Raw genomic sequence first — 15,626 nt, forward strand, 5'->3', positions numbered from 1 at the left:
TCATATGTTCTCTTTTGTTACTAGAAGTTAAAACTCATGCAATTGGAATACCATTTCCATAATAATAAAAAAACAAGCATGGTGTATAATAAAAACTATAAATTATTAAATATTATTCACTTAAAAATAAATGAAAATTTTACTTTCTAGCAATTAATTCCAAAAGTTGCAATAAGACTTAACAAATTATTATTTACAAAGTCCATCATCTCTTGCAGTTGCCAAATTGTCTAAATCCCAATGGTAAAACAATCTTTACTTTGATTACCTTCTTAATAGAAAAATGCCTTTTCAAGGTTTGTGTTCTTCTAAATACATACACTCTGTGCATCATTCTTATGTAGTCAATAAGTTGAAAGTGAATACTTCTTATACAAATTATTGATATCTTGCATAGTTGGAAAATCATCTCAACAAAGAAGTTCACTAGCTAATTTGTTCCTTCCTACAATTTGTATATGTTCAGTATAAATCTGATTTGATGAAAAATCCTACTAAATCATATGAATCACCCAATGTCGAATATTTACCAAAAGCTTCTAAAGAAATAATGATTTTCCCTGATTATGTACAGATTATATATTATCATAGAGAGCATTGTGATAAGAATGGGATTCTTTATCATGGTCAATAAATTATCTCTATAATAATAAAGAGTTGCCGTACATATTATATGTTACAATTGCTAGCGAAAAAAGAGCCTTTTCGAAAGTATCTTCCCGGTTACTAGTGACATATATTCATATACAATAACAACTTTCATATACTTTCAGGCAGGCCTTTCTGACCGTGGATATGCTTCTTCGCGCCCGCTTCTTTTTACTGCGTTTCCAGCCATCTTTGTGTGATTGCGAGCGATCCAATTTCCAAATGAAAGCTCCAGTACCCGGACTGCAAGGGAATCCGGTCGATTCCAACAAAATCGCAGTGACTTTTAGCCCTAGAGCGAGAAGGGTCTTTGTGGCTAGAGCGTCAAACGGGAAATATTATATGTTAGTTTGACACCTGATTCATACAAGATTCCAATGTTCTTGCACCGTGGGGATCATATGACGTGACGTTGTTAGAGCGAGAAGAGAAGAACGAGCGAATTTTGTCCTCTGAGCTGATCAGGTTTAAAGGGCACAAGTCCGAGAGTGGCGAGCGAGCGAGGCGGCGGCCATGCGAAGCCTGATCTTCTTCTTGTTCCTTCTGGCGCCTTCGATCAATCATCCATCGCGCGCACGCGCGAGTCTGTCTAGGTGAGAGATCTCACCATTGATCGCCCAAATATCCTTCGATTTCTCCCCATTCTCTATTCTCGCGTGTTTCTTGATCGATCGATGGATTGCAGGCGATACGAATTTCCACATCTCGTGCATCACGATACTGCTCACTTGTGCGCTCCTCCTCATCGGCTGCCGATATTTCGGAGGTAAATGCTCGTCGATCCTAATCGTATCACCGCCTTGTCTCGAATTTTTCCAGATCTTCCTCCTATCACCAGCTTCTTGTCTCGAATTTTGCCAGCTCGTGACATGTCCCCCTGGAAGAGATGCCGGTGCATTCAAATCAACACAAAGGCCGACACAACACCACTCGACCGGCGGCTGTGCCTTGATCTTCCCAACGGACTGCCCAACCGCCAGCAGCTCGTGGGCATTGCCATGGTGATCCTGCCCTGCGTTCGGGAGAGCCGCGCCAACTTCGAAGTTGCTCTGGAGATCAGGAGCCTCTTCGTGGGCGTGGACGACGAGGATGTAGTCATCAGCGCCAAGGCTCTGGGATTCTACCCATACCGCGTCAAACTCCGGATCGAGCCACAGCTTGGCGAGATGGAGAGCTCTGACATTGTTATCTACGATTTCCGCGATGGCGATGGCAATTCCAGCACACATACCACGAGCTGCAATGGTGAGATTGGAGCTCAACTTAATTTATGGCTACTATCTGTCACGTTAAAGAAAACCTGGGGACGATCACTTCAAGAGAAAATGCAGTACGAGTCAATCATTGTTGGAGCTCCAGGGAACACAGCTGAGCTCGAGTGGAAACTCCTTCGTTGGAATCACAATGGGAAGAAGTATAATCCATCCATACCAAAATCTCTCGAGGTATTCATGCTTTTACTCTTTTTTTCATCTGGGCGTGATCCATATAGCCGCCATTGCGAGGAGGGCGCACAAGTATCAGTGTGGAAGACTTTCCCATCGCTGTGTGGCATCTGCCCACAAGCATGGCGTCCAAGTTTCCGCTGCGGTTCAAGCTGCGCCTCGAGGCCGAGATGCATTTCGTCTGGTATGCGAAAAGCAACCACATGTACCGCAAAGCCAATTGCACCAGCGAGACAGTCGAGCTTTCACACGAGTTTGTCGTCACTGATGGTGAGTGAGATGCTGGACTGGACTGTACATACGTAATTATAAGCTGAGCGTTTATAATCACTTCTTGTTTGCCCTGTTCAGTGGTCTTTCTGGTGCTAGAGGTTTCAAAGTAAGAATAACAAGAAACATACCAGGGAGTTTAAGACATCTCCCAACTTGTACCAATGCACCACTCACATCACCAGGCTTTCATGGATAGCCTCGCCACATACAAAGTCCATCCCTGTCAATCCCAAAACCAAGCCTTGCAATTTTAGAATCAATGACAAGCTCTTCATCTGAAAGAGAGAACAATCGGCAAGAAATTTCTTTTTTCTAATCTTGCCTCGTCGGCCACTCATGCAATGGAGCGTCACGTCTAGCTGCTTCGTTTAGGAGGAAAAATGCGCTTGGTGCACCATTGTCCCAGTGGCAGGCCGCTAGGAACTCTGGAGCTGAAACACTCGCCCGGGTGTGATCGTGCGAGAAACCAAAGGAAAAAACGCACCATGAAACGTGAGTATTACAGAGAATCCTTCTTTACAATGAAAAAATTGTAATTAATAGACCTTGTAAAGAAGGATTGTAAAAAAAAAAAAAAATTAAGAGATGTGGTGCTCAAGAACAGCAGCTATATTGGCAGCTTTTTTAGCCTTCTCGCCCAGACTCCACAGCATCACGGTGGCTACCAAGATCATCACCATCTTGGGTCTCACCTGCAAAAGCAAATAACAAAGAAATCCCTCACTGGAAAAACGAAAAATAAAACTACCTTGACAATGTCATCCCACAGCAAGAACATGCTGCAACCACACTGATCACGTACACCACGTTCTGTTTCTTCTCGTCATCTGCAATTCATAAGATTATATCGATTAATTTGAACAGAACTAAGTTCGTTTGCTTGCCTGTTACTCCTTTGGTCACGAGCTGCCAGTTTACAGCGCGTGGTTCTACAGCCTAGAGAAGACCGAGGAAGAAGATGCCAGATGATAAGCTCTTGTCCTCGAAGTTCCAGTTCCACTTGTGTCTTGCAAACATTAGTTCACAGCAACGTTTTGTTACCTTGAAACTCTCCATACGGCTGTCTCTGCAGCCTGATCGCTTCACTTTGTTGTTGGCCCATTTCAAGATGTCGTAGTCAGACACCATGTTCTTCAGCATCTGGAGGGTATGATACCGCACCAATTGCCACAGAAACGCAGGTAAACGGCTTAGCAGCCATCGACACAGAAAAAGGCTTAGCGAGTATGAGCTTGCGATTGCCTTGAACAATGTCGCTTCCTGCAACCAACCTCAGCTTTCGAGCCACCTTCTTAAACTTGGTTGCAGTTCTCCACCACCACTCGAGTCTTGCTCATGACCCTGAATTAAATCAGCGTAAGTGAGGCTGTTGTCGGCTGTCAAACCATTCCTGAACAAGAAGAAGTTTTATCAACAGCGAGGTGGGACTGAAATTCAATACCTTTCATGGAAGAGATAGGCCAAAAAAGCGGAACGTCTCTGGGTGTGAAGTCGACAGTTGACACGCTCAGCCTGAGCAAGCACTGCTTTTGCGCTATGTATGGATCTTGGAGATGTAGCGGAGACAAATCGTACTACAACATCAAGTTGGTCATTTCAGTTCACTCTCTACCTTAAGATCTGACGAAAAGTTAGTAAGTTCTCTGGAAAAACCAGCCTTCTGCACAACAAAACCATTTCACCTGGAAGACGAGAAGCTCTTCTATATCCTGCAAACTCCAAACACTAAAGAGTTTTCACACAGTTCATTTTCTTATTATCTCTGTACCGTTTAGCATCTCCGCGAGCTCTGGTGCTTTCAAGTGGATGCCGGAAAGCAATAATCTGACGAAACAATGAAGCTAAAACTTAATGGTTGCAAAATGAAATCTACCTTTATTATTTAATAGCAGGAGTGCATAGACGGAAACAAGGATCAGTCAATTTTTTTTGCGCAGAGTGCCCTCTCATCGATGCTTCCGGGAACCGCAACGTTGATCAGTTTGCTGCAATAGCAGTGATGAATTTTTCAGCGTGAAAACATGACAGGAAACTCACTCACCAGATCAGTATACCGTCCTGAACAGCGTCAAAGAGATCGTCCGTCGACGAGTCAATCGGAAGAATGTCGCCCAAGTCAGATCATCGGCAAGATGGCTATTAATATGATCAACGTATGCATTTTTCTCGGAGCCGTGCACAGTGTGAATCAATGTGGTAGTTGATCGCTGGGCTCTTTTGCGGGCTGATTTTGACGCCGCTCTTTTGCATATATATGCAGAGACAAGAATGTTCGACTGAGAAAGATGATCGCTTCGCTTCGTTACCCACAAAAAGCCCAAGAAAGGCCTCAAAATTCAAGCTGCTGATCCTTTCTAATGGAAGCCCACTTCTTTACGTACGTCTCCGCTGTCGATTTCTTGTCCCTTTGCACGTTGTTGCAAACCTGGAGTTTAATGCCGGGTACAAGGACAAAGTAGCTCTACAGCGCTTATACTCCGACAGCACGCTTTTCGTTATCATCCCCAGTGTCCTGCACGGATAGAGATATCAGACTTATCGCCAAACAGAGAGAAAAGAGAAAGATTGAAAAATCCCACCTTTGTTGACGAGATCTAGCAATTCTCCTTCTCCTGGATCCGGAAGAGCGAGGGGAGTAGTACGTTGGATTTCTGGTCGCTTGTGGAAGGAAGTCTGTCTGGCCTTCCGGGGAGTGGAAGCCGGTGTGCTCTCCACGGAAGTAGCAGCAGCGGGCTGGACGTGTCTCTGGTCGTAACTGGACGGCCGATCTCCACGAATTAGCAGGCTGTCGATCTCCTCACTGGAGCTCGCGCTATGGATGAGATCATCGGCTTTACGGTCCGGAGCTTCTTGGCGCTGGTTTGGCTGCAAATGTACAGGCCAGGACCGTCTCGTGCCATGGATAATCTCACAGAGAACTCTTCAGAATCTTAGACTTTCGGGGAGAAACAAAACTCTGTGAAGCACGTACGGAAGTAGCGTGACAACTCAAGAACAAAATGAAAATGGAGCAAGCACGTAAGAAACTTACCTGATCTCAAAGGAGAAGAAAGCATGTCGAGAAGGAGGAGGAGAGCCATACAATCATAGCTGCTGTAGTTTGATAGAAGTTCGAGTTTTTGTGTGTTATTAGCGGCACACACGACCCAAATTTTAGAAGAATGTTAAACTTCATTTATTATTATAAAGGCTTATCTATTATTTTATTAAAGGTAATAATTCACTACAACAATGAAATATAGTGAATATAATCAATATAATATATTTGCAAGTTTTCTGATTAGTGGTTATATCAACTAATTTTTTTATCAATTAACAAAATAATTACAACTTTACAAAAATAATAATAATAATTAAAGGATGTAATAAGGATTCAGATAATAAATGTAGTTGTATATTTAGTGATTCAAAATGATTATAATCTGATTATATATTTTTAGTATTAGAATAAATTTAGTTAAATTAAAATTTCCATAAAAATAATTCTAATAGTATAAAAATTTGAAATTATTTAATAACATAATTTTTGGTGTAACAGAAATGCTTAGAATATCCAGGAATATTTTAGGATATTTTTAATCTAACGGTTGTGATTTTCTCCTCTTAAAATTAATGGTAATCAAGATTTAACATTAATTTGATTTCTTATTGCTAATATACATTATATATATTTTTTATTTATATATATTATATTTATATACTATATTTTTAAATTTTCATCACGTGAATTTAATTTATTAAGATTTCATCATCTATATGAGCTGAAAAACACACACTTTAGGTGTGTAAGTAGCTTTAGGATTTTAATTTTCTCTCACTGCTCCAAATAATTTTATATAGACTTTTGCATTACTTTTTTATTTCTTACTTGATGATTAGAGTATGGTCTTTGGAAAGCACTTTCCATGCATGTAACTCTTAAACAAAGCATCAAAACAATCTTAATAAAAATTACACAATATTTTTAGCCATTACAACCTAATTTAAAATTTGTGTTTTGAAGCACTTGCATCTATAAAGCTTTATTTTGCTACATAATGACTTGAGCTAAAATATAAATTTATAGTTTAGAACAAAATATGCTATATTTTGTACACCAGATTAGATTTAAAAGATATTTATATTAGAAATTATTAAACTCTTTAATTTATAATATTTGTTAGTAATGTATATAAAAAAATTGTTAATGTTGTTACATTACCAACAAGAAAAATAAAATATTATAACCGTTTCCGCATTTTCTCAATATTAATAATTTTGGAATATCTAAGAACAATTTTTTTGAGAGATTTAGCATCCAGATATATGTTGATTTGTCACAGTGATAGTGAAATGAAATAAGTAATCTCTCAGAAGAATGAAAAGAAGAATCTAGGTGATGCATTGGCGACATGAGCACTCATGATGGATCTTTCTCATATGCCAGAAAAATCTTGATAATTCATTGAGCGGAACGGCTGGAGCTTCGCTATTTGTCTTATCGCCATTTCTTTCCAAATGGGTTTCTAGGGTTCTGGGGAGGGAGGCTCCTGCGCGGAGCTATGCGCTGGCTTATCGACTGCATTCAGGACTACGATCGAGTGCAGTCGCTGGCGGTGGTTTTACTCTATGTCCAGGTGATTTATTGTTCCCTTCCATCCATTTACTTCAGCTCAGATCCATCCCAATTTCATCCACTTGTGATCTTCTGCTGCCACAGGTGTCCTGTGCGCTGATCGGCTCCCTCGGCGCGCTCTACACGGGGGTCTTGCTTGCAAATCTTGCGATCGCGTTGTTTGCTCTTGTGGCGATTGAGAGTGGGAGTCAAACCCTTGGCCGCGCTTACGCCGCATTGCTAGTGTGTGCCTTGCTTCTCGACATACTTTGGTTTATTTTCTTCTCCTACGAGATCAGGTAAGTTTCTTACGTGCTATTTCTTCTTGCTTTGCTCCTTTTTCTTTTTTTTTTGTTGTTGTTCTTTAATCTAAGAGAGTTGTCACGCTTGTGCTTTACAGTGTTTTGTTTCTCCTCGAGAGTTTCTTTATTCTAAGATTCTAAAGAGTTTTCTCTACGTGCAGGCATTACGGCCGATCTCCACGAATTGGCACGCTGTCGATCTTCTCGCTGGAGCTCGCGCTATGGATGGAGATCATCGGCTTCACGGTCCGGAGCTTCTCGGCGCTGGTTTGGCTGCAAATGTACCGGCTAGGACCGTCTCTCGCCACGGATAGTCTCGCTAGTTACTACCAGAGCCTCGTCCAGCCCGCTGCTGGTGCTACTCCAGCGGTTTCCACTCCCCGGAGCGCCAGACAGACGTCCATAAGCGACCAGATCCTCGGTGGCTCGATCTATGATCCAACGTACTACGCCTCGCTCTTCCGGATCCAGGAGAAGGAGAATTGCTCGAGCTCGTCAACAAAGGTGGGATTTTACAATCTTTTTCTTTTCTCTCCGTTTGGCGATAAGTGTGATACCTCTATCCGTGCAGGACACTGGGGATGATAACGAAAAGCGTGCTAGCGGAGAATAAGCGCTGTAGAGCAACTTTGTCCTTGTACCCGGCATTAAACTCCAGGTTTGCAACAACGTGCAAAGCGTTTCCTTTTGTCTCAAGTGACTCCTCAGGAGCTGGTTTTTCTCGCAGAATTTTGGCAGAAGCGTTGGTCTGGATCATAGCGGTTTAATCCATCCTGGCATTGGGGAAACAGTTCACGCGGCATTCAAAGACAAGAAATCGACAGCGAGGACGTACGGGAAGAAGGGGGGTTTAGGTATATCTGCGTACGGAAAGAAGCGGGCTGGTGCAAAGAAGGCAGAGAGACGAAAAAGAAAGCTCGATTTTGGTGTGGCTCCTTCCACCGGTCTTTTAGGGAATTGGCGACCAACTTGGATGAGCGACTGAGCTGTGGGGATGGCTGCTTTTGGGGGCGTTGTGGTGTCCGATCCTCTCTTGGCGAGCCAATTCACGCAGAATGAGCTTCGCTCGCTCAAATCCGAGGTAAAGACGCTGCAAAGCGTCTTTTTTCTTTCTTTTTCTCAGCTTTCTCCTGCGTAGTTTGAATCGTTGGGGAGCAGCAGCGACGTGATCACCGCCAAAGAGTTCAAAGATGGACTTTCAAAACTGGCTTTCATCCAAGAACCGCTAACAGAGGAGGAGGTGGCCTCCATTGTGAAAGAAAGGAGCAGCAGCTTGGATTTTGAGGCCTTTCTGTCGGTAACGAAGCGAAGCAATCATCTTTTCCGAAGTTTCTCAATCGAACATTCTTGCCTCTGCAGATATACTTGGAGATGCAAAAGAGCGGCGTCAAAATCAGCCCCCAAAAGAGCCCAGCGTCCGAGTTCCTGAAAAGATCAACTACCACATTGATTCACACTGTGCACGACTCCGAGAAAAAAGCATACGCCGATCATATTAATAGCCATCTTGCCGATGATCCTGACTTGAGGGACATTCTTCCGATTGACTCGTCCACGGATGATCTCTTTGACGCTGTCCAGGACGGTATACTGATCTGGTGAGTGAGTTTCCTGTCGGCTGAAAAATTCATCACTGCTCTTGCAGCAAACTGATTAACGTTGCGGTTCCCGGAACCATCGATGAGAGGGCTCTCAATATGAAAAAGAATCTCAATCCCTGGGAAAAGATCGAGAATCAGACACTGTGCTTGAACTCTGCAAAGGCAATTGGTTGCTCGGTTGTCAACATTGGAACCGAAGATTTGATCGCTGGAAGAGTACGCCTGTTTCCATTTTATGCGCAAAAACAGTTTGACTGATCCTTTTCTTTTTTTTTCTATGCAGTCTCACCTCGTCTTGGGTCTGCTATCTCAAATAATAAAGGTAGATATCATGTTGCAACTATTAAGTTTTAGCTTCAGTGTGTCGCCAGATTCAATTGCTTTCTGGTGTCAACTTGAAAGCAGCACCAGAGCTCGCGGAGATGCTAAACGATACAGAGGTAATAGAAAATGAACTATGAAAAATTCTAAGTTTTTGGAGTTTGCAGGATATAGAAGAGCTTCTTCGTCTTCCAGCTGAAAAGGTGTTGTTAAAATGGGTCAACTACCACCTGCAGAAGGCTGGGTTTTCCAGAGAAATTACTAACTTTTCGTCAGATCTTAAGGTAGAGACCAACATTCGTACCGAACTGAAACACTCTTAAAACTGAGCAACTTGATGTTGTAGGATGGGGAAGCATACAGCGTACTTCTAAACGTCTTGGCTCCTGAGAGCTGCGATTTGTCTCCGCTAGATCTCCAAGATCCATACGATAGAGCAAAAGCAGTGCTTGCTCAGGCTGAGCGTATCAACTGTCGGAAGTACCTCACACCCAGAGACATTACATGCGGCTCCGCAAACTTGAATCTTGCTTTTTTGGCCTATCTCTTTCATGAAAGGTATTTAATTTCAGGCCCACCTCGCTCTTGATAAAACTTCTTATTCCAGGAATGGTTTGACAGCCGACAACAGCCTCACTTACGCTGAATTAATTCAGGATCATGAGCAGGATTCGAGAGATGAGCGGGTTTTTCGTGTGTGGATCAATAGCCTTGGTACAACAACATATGTGGACCAGCTCTTTGATGGCGTCTGGGACGGGTATAAGAGGAAACCGTCTTTTAAGTTTCAAGCTCTGATAGTTTTGTTTGTACTCTGTAGGTGGATCCTCCTCGAAATACTAGACAAATTGGAGCCAGGCTCCATCAACTGGAAGGCAGCCAATAAACCTCCCATCAAGATGCCGTTTAAGAAGGTGGAGAACTGCAACCAAGCCATTGATGCTGCTCGAAAGCTGAGGTTGTCACTGGTAAACGTTGCAGGAAGCGACATCGTTCAAGGCAATCGCAAGCTCATACTCGGTAAGTTTTTCCTTTTCTTTCTTTCTTTCTTTTTTTTCTTCTTCTTTTTTTTTTTTTTTTTTGTGTCGATGACTGCTAAGCCGTTTACATGTCTTTGTCAGCGTTTCTGTGGCAATTGATGCGGTATCATACCCTCCAGCTGCTGAAGAACATTAAATTGAGAGGGAAGGAGGTGTCTGACTACGACATCTTGAAATGGGCCAACAATAAAGTGAAGCGATCAGGCAAAGACAGCCGTATGGAGAGTTTTAAGGTAACAAACGTTGCTGTGAACTAATGTTTGAGTGGAACTGGAACTTCCAGGACAAGAGCTTATCATCTGGCATCTTCTTCCTCGATCTTCTCTGGGCTGTAGAACCACGCGTTGTAAACTGGCAGCTCGTGACCAAAGGAGTAACAGGCAAGCAAACGAACTTAGTCCCGTCCAAATGAATCGATATAATCTTATGAATTGCAGATGACGAGAAGAAACAAAACGCGGTGTACGTGATCAGTGTGGCCAGGAAGCTCGGTTGCAGCGTGTTCTTGCTGTGGGATGACATTGTCGAGGTAGTTTTATTTTTTCGTTTTCCAGCGAGGGATTTCTTTCTTATTTGCTTTCGCAGGTGAGACCCAAGATGGTGATGATCTTGGCAGCCACTGTGATGCTGTGGAGTCTGGGCGAGAAGGCTAAGAAAGCTGCCAATACAGCTGCTGTTCTTGAGCTCCACAACGAGGTCTCTTAATTTTGTTTCTTCATTTTCTCCTGTGATTTTTTCATTGTAAAAAAGAATTCGTTGTAATACTCACGTTCTTCCTCAATCATAGCGAGTGTTTCAGCCAGGGACAATGGTTCACCAAGCGCATTTTTCCTCCTAAATGAGGAGATGGATGTGGAGCAGCAAGAACAGCCTTGGAGATGTCATACACTAAAAGGGAAACCTTGCAATGTGGCTGCATGGGTTGAACCTTTGGCGCTTCTCACATGTCCTAACATACTCAAGAGTGTCTTAGTGGAGCCATGGCCAGTAGTAGCCATACTGGAGAAGGAGCTATGTTATCACTCGTCCAGAGAAGTGCCCCACACAAGAGTGAAAGGCTTGTAGCAATGCTGGAATCTCATGTTCCACAAGACATCGAAGAAGAACCCCTTGGGATGTCCAGCGGGAGAGATGGTTAAGAAACAGTAGTCTCGAGTGTGAACCTCCAAAGCTTTGCATGCTGTGAATGTCATGTGATCAATCTCGATTTTCAATTTTTTGATGTAATAAGATAAGAACCAGGCGTATTCTTCGTGATTAGGGTTTTTGGAGGTGCGCAACGGTGCAATTTCATGAATTTGTCGCATCCTGCTTCACCCCGCCAGGATCGATGCTGCCGTACCTCCGGGCTAGGTTAGAGGATTCCACGAATGAATGTCAGCAAATGGACTTGCCAGGCAGTCTTGAGGTTTTTCTTCCTCTTTCTCTCTTGTCTGGAAGGATCGCTGCCGCCGTACGCATTGCGATCTGTTCCGAACAAGATGCTGCTGGAATCGATCAAGGGAGACGCTGTTGCCATGGAGTTTGCCTTCCATAAGAGAAGTAAGTTTCGTTCGTCGCCACTTCACTCACCTTCAGGGTGCTTTTCTCTTTTGTTCTTCCTTGTTGCCTTATAACTGAACGATTTCGTTATTTAGCCAGGATACTTTCAGTCCCTTGTAAGTGCACTTCAGAATTTCTTCTCTGACGGTATCTGTCTTGCAGTTGCTGGATAGGAACTCTCAACTTTGGAGAGTGATCCGAGAGTACGTTCAACATGAAGAGGATCTTGTCTCGCTCTTTACTTTTTGCGGCCTTGTTCTTAACGCAATGTTTTTCTACCTTTCGATTTTAGGCTCGTCAAATAGACACCGGAGAGCTAATCCGCTTCCCTTTGGAGATTGGATTATATGGCGTCTGCAAGCCATACAGCATGGATTCCAAACAGCCAGCGTGGATTCCAAACAGCCAGCGCATTGTCGCGGAAGAGCTCGTAATGCTCGGGGTGTTGCAGCTCCAAAAGGTACTGTCATTGATCCCAAAACAAACAGAAAACTGTATGATAGATCGACGAGACTTGCGACTGTCCTCTGGGCGATTTTGTCCGAAGCATCAGCATGGTTTGTCATGGTGAAAACAAACTACACGGCTTAATAATATCGAAACACTGCATGTGTTTGTTAGACCGGTGCCTCCCATTTTTATTACAGGACGTTCGTTCTTCGCTTTCCAGCGGTTCGCTTAAGAGCTTGCTCGTTTATAGGTCCAAGAAGCAACGAGCAGTGTGGAATAGCCGCCGGGATCTCTCGTGACTGAGATAGCCTGTAAGAGCTTCGATTCTTTCTCCTTTCTTTGTTAAGTTACAAGGTTTGTATTTCTTTCTTTCTGTTCTTTCACGGGTCTATGACGGCTAAGCCTTTGTGATATTCCAGAACATGACGTTTATGATCGCAAACGGATCACCACAAGCAATACGACTTTATGGCAAGGAAATGTATGACTCCGTGTTTCTTTTTCTCTCATTTCTCGTTAATCATGCCCCAGAGCAGCCACTTGCACGTTGAGCAGCCAAGTGGGATCCAAAAGGCAGAAACCATATAAATGACAGGCAACGATAAGCCTTTCATACTTTCGATTACACTAGACTTGTCCTTCTGGTCGATCTCCTGAAAACTTGGCGGAGACCGTGCCATAAGTCAACTTTTACCTCGTCAAAAGGGTCAAAGAGACGGTCATTAAGCTACTTTACCTTACTTGGATTTAGGGTTTTAGGAGGTGTGGCAACGATGCCGAATGTGCGGAGGGCGACGCGCGATTTCATGGATTTGGTCGCATCCTGCCTCACCGCCGCCAGGATCGACGCGCTCTACGCCAGCAAATGGACTTGCCAGGCGGTCTTGAGGTTTTTCTTCCTCTCGCTCGCTCTCTTTCTTGTCTGAGCGTGGTTCCAATCAGATCGCTGCCGCCATTGGCGAAGCTCTACGTGTTGCGATTGCTCTACCTGGATGCCGCGGTTCCGGACAAGATGCTGCTGGAATGGATCAAGGGAGACGCTGTTGCCAAGCACAAAAATGCGGTGGACAGGCTAGTCCAGCTCAGAGTTTTCCTTCCAGAAGAGAAGTAAGCTTTCGTTCCCCGCCATACTTCTTCCCGCTGAGAATCCTTTCCAGGAAGAAAGAAACACACTACAGAGTTAATCCCAAGTTTCAGGAGCAACTACGACTGGCATTGTCTACTGGGTAACTTCTTTCTTTCTTTCTTTCTCTCGTCCTTGCTGATTCATCATCTTTCTCTCTTGCTTGTTGTTCTCTCAGTTTAGGAACTCCCAGGGACCCCTTGCCTCCAGACATCGCCGTGAGGATGCCGTCCGCGAAGGAGCTGGACGACTATGCGACTGAAAAATGGGAGGCATGGTTTTCAAGCGTGAAAGTTTTTTCTGCGAGTCGAGTTACTTACGTGCATGCTACCTGCTGCAGTCAGTTGTTCTCCAGCTCGTCAACTTTGCCTCTCCGGATGGCCCATCCGCATCGACCAACGGATTCATCGTCCAGCTCTTCCAAAAGGCCGATTTGCTTACTTCAGGGTAGCGTCTCTTTTGTGTTTTTTTTTTTTTTTTGGTTGCCTTAAGGATTTCGTTTGGTTTTCTTTTAGCCAGGATCCTAAAATCACTCCAGCTGGCTTTCAGTTCCTTGTAAGTGCACTGGAATTCTGTCAAGAGTTTCTTCTCTGACGAAATCTGTCTTGCAGTTGCTGGATAGGAACTCTCAGCTTTGGAGAGTGATCCGAGAGTACGTTCAATATGCAGAGGTTCTTGTCTCACTCTTTAGTTTTGCGAGTTTGTTCTTAGCATTTCTCTTTTCTACTTTTTGATTTTAGGCTCGTCAAATAGACACTGGAGAGCTAATCCGCTTCCTTTTGGAGATTGGATTCTACAGCGTCGGCGAGCCATATAGCATGGATTCACTTCCAAACAGCCAACGCAATTTCGCGGAGGAGCTCGCAATGCTCGGGGTGTTGCAGCTCCAAAAGGTACTGTCATTGATCTTAATGACGCACAAAACTAACAGAAAAATGTTCACAGGGTATGAAAGATCGATGGTTCATTCCAACGAGACTCGCTACTGGTCTTTCAGCGAGTTTGTCTGAATCATCAGCATGGCAAACGGAGGGATTTATCATGGTGGAAACGAACTTCAGAGTCTACGCGTACACGTCTTCGAAGCTTCATATCGAGACGCTCCATGTTTTTGTCAGGTTAGTGGAGTAATTTTAGCTTTGTTTTGTTTAAGCAACTGCTAGCAGGTATGTAGCAAATGCTAGAAATTTCGCATTTACCAACTTAGTGCTGCATTTTGTGAATCTTTTTTACAGGACCGAGTACGTTCTTCCAAACATTCTTGTCGGGAGCATCACAAAGGAGAGTGTCAACGGCGCGTTTGCGAGTGGAATATCTGCAGACCAGGTCTGATCTCTCAAAGCTTTTCTTGTTGTTGGTAATAACGTTTCTCTTGGCCTGCAGATTATCAAATTTCTCCAGCAGCACGCTCATCCGTTTGTAGCTCAAAAAGTTCCTTCGGTTCCAGAGACTGTTTGCGACCAGGTACAAGCTCACTCGTAGAAACTGAGCCTGATCTCTACAATCTAGATTCGTCTGTGGGAATCGGACCGCGTGAGAGTGCAATATCTTCCCGCGTACTGCTACGAAGGCTTCCCAAGCACGGTAAGCAACTCTTCACAAACAATGGTATTTTAATCCGTCTATTATTCGAATGCATCAGTCTGTTTACGAGTCAGTGGTGGCTCACGCCAGGGATCGAAATGGGCTTTTGTGGGAGGACGCTAACAGGAAAATGATCGTCGTGGGTGGCGAACACCATGAAGCCATTCGAGCCTTCCTTCAAAACATCAACAAGAAAAAATAAATTTTCGAAATGCTAATCCTTTGTGCAAATTTTCTTAGTTCTTTTGACGGAGTAATTCTTATGTTTTTTTTCTTAGCGTGAATGTTTTGGGTGGACTTTTCTTCCTTCTTTGACATTTTCTTTGTTTGACTCGGTTTAAATGATTTTTATGATGTTCTCCTCACTATTGCAAAGGAAAATTGATGGTGTGAACCAAGAAGAAGAGTCCATGCAAATTTTTATTGTCGCCCAAGTCCACTTAGCTAGTTTTTGGTTGATCCCAAAGGTCCTGGCATCTTCGACTTTGAATTCAAAAGGACAGAAGAATCTGTATACTTCGGATTTCTCGGGTGAAAGCATACGTTCTGTTCCAGTGACCAGGTACAAACTCATTTCTTAGAAACTAGACTCTAAGATTCGTTCGGATCCCGACCAGGACACTGTAAGTCTGGGTGCGGTGGCCACGCACCCGTCGCTGATGAGCCGTGGCCCGTTCATGCCACACCATCCCCATCATGGGTT

The 15,626-nt window shown here is 43.7% G+C and overlaps 4 protein-coding genes across 4 annotated transcripts; all 4 read left to right on the plus strand.

Annotated features, from left to right (window-relative positions):
- The first annotated feature begins 6,744 nt into the window (after positions 1-6,744).
- LOC9648592 lies at positions 6,745-7,988 on the plus strand. Its single transcript, XM_002984732.2, has 5 exons — positions 6,745-6,982; positions 7,066-7,259; positions 7,424-7,766; positions 7,834-7,920; positions 7,971-7,988. The coding sequence occupies exons 1-4, from the start codon at positions 6,908-6,910 to the stop codon at positions 7,873-7,875; spliced, it is 654 nt and encodes a 217-aa protein (XP_002984778.2). The 5' UTR covers positions 6,745-6,907; the 3' UTR covers positions 7,876-7,920; positions 7,971-7,988.
- A 242-nt stretch (positions 7,989-8,230) lies between these two features.
- On the plus strand, positions 8,231-11,005 carry LOC9648593 (fimbrin-1). Its single transcript, XM_024689868.1, has 14 exons — positions 8,231-8,343; positions 8,401-8,559; positions 8,622-8,860; positions 8,908-9,079; positions 9,147-9,185; positions 9,235-9,303; positions 9,352-9,468; positions 9,531-9,742; positions 9,792-9,944; positions 10,005-10,204; positions 10,306-10,457; positions 10,508-10,604; positions 10,662-10,753; positions 10,810-11,005. The coding sequence occupies exons 1-14, from the start codon at positions 8,257-8,259 to the stop codon at positions 10,927-10,929; spliced, it is 1,908 nt and encodes a 635-aa protein (XP_024545636.1). The 5' UTR covers positions 8,231-8,256; the 3' UTR covers positions 10,930-11,005.
- Positions 11,006-11,504: 499 nt separating this feature from the next.
- LOC112351636 lies at positions 11,505-12,386 on the plus strand. Its single transcript, XM_024689870.1, has 3 exons — positions 11,505-11,766; positions 11,866-11,882; positions 11,929-12,386. Exons 1-3 carry the CDS (start codon positions 11,595-11,597, stop codon positions 12,355-12,357), a joined length of 618 nt encoding a protein of 205 aa, XP_024545638.1. The 5' UTR covers positions 11,505-11,594; the 3' UTR covers positions 12,358-12,386.
- A 586-nt stretch (positions 12,387-12,972) lies between these two features.
- LOC9645115 (general transcription and DNA repair factor IIH subunit TFB2) lies at positions 12,973-15,193 on the plus strand. The gene is made up of 13 exons (XM_024689869.1): positions 12,973-13,105; positions 13,159-13,323; positions 13,374-13,442; positions 13,518-13,611; positions 13,680-13,786; positions 13,855-13,894; positions 13,951-14,010; positions 14,080-14,232; positions 14,285-14,457; positions 14,575-14,665; positions 14,723-14,803; positions 14,849-14,923; positions 14,982-15,193. Exons 1-13 carry the CDS (start codon positions 12,990-12,992, stop codon positions 15,123-15,125), a joined length of 1,368 nt encoding a protein of 455 aa, XP_024545637.1. The 5' UTR covers positions 12,973-12,989; the 3' UTR covers positions 15,126-15,193.
- Positions 15,194-15,626: the final 433 nt, after the last annotated feature.

The sequence above is a fragment of the Selaginella moellendorffii genome, unplaced genomic scaffold (assembly GCF_000143415.4).
Source record: "Selaginella moellendorffii unplaced genomic scaffold, v1.0 SELMOscaffold_64, whole genome shotgun sequence".
In the NCBI taxonomy this organism is placed as follows: Eukaryota; Viridiplantae; Streptophyta; class Lycopodiopsida; order Selaginellales; family Selaginellaceae; genus Selaginella; species Selaginella moellendorffii.

Coding starts and splice junctions, on each gene's coding strand:
- LOC112351636 (XM_024689870.1), top strand. CDS start 11,595: ATGAATGTCAGCAAATGGACTTGCCAGGCAGTCTTGAGGTTTTTCTTC.
- LOC9645115 (XM_024689869.1), top strand. CDS start 12,990: ATGCCGAATGTGCGGAGGGCGACGCGCGATTTCATGGATTTGGTCGCA. Junction 13,612..13,679: donor ATGCGACTGAAAAATGGGAG/GCATGGTTTTCA, acceptor TACCTGCTGCAG/TCAGTTGTTCTCCAGCTCGT. Junction 13,895..13,950: donor CAGCTGGCTTTCAGTTCCTT/GTAAGTGCACTG, acceptor TCTGTCTTGCAG/TTGCTGGATAGGAACTCTCA.
- LOC9648592 (XM_002984732.2), top strand. CDS start 6,908: ATGCGCTGGCTTATCGACTGCATTCAGGACTACGATCGAGTGCAGTCG. Junction 6,983..7,065: donor TGGTTTTACTCTATGTCCAG/GTGATTTATTGT, acceptor CTGCTGCCACAG/GTGTCCTGTGCGCTGATCGG. Junction 7,260..7,423: donor TTCTTCTCCTACGAGATCAG/GTAAGTTTCTTA, acceptor CTCTACGTGCAG/GCATTACGGCCGATCTCCAC.
- LOC9648593 (XM_024689868.1), top strand. CDS start 8,257: ATGGCTGCTTTTGGGGGCGTTGTGGTGTCCGATCCTCTCTTGGCGAGC. Junction 9,186..9,234: donor TGCTATCTCAAATAATAAAG/GTAGATATCATG, acceptor GTGTGTCGCCAG/ATTCAATTGCTTTCTGGTGT. Junction 10,605..10,661: donor CGTGACCAAAGGAGTAACAG/GCAAGCAAACGA, acceptor TATGAATTGCAG/ATGACGAGAAGAAACAAAAC.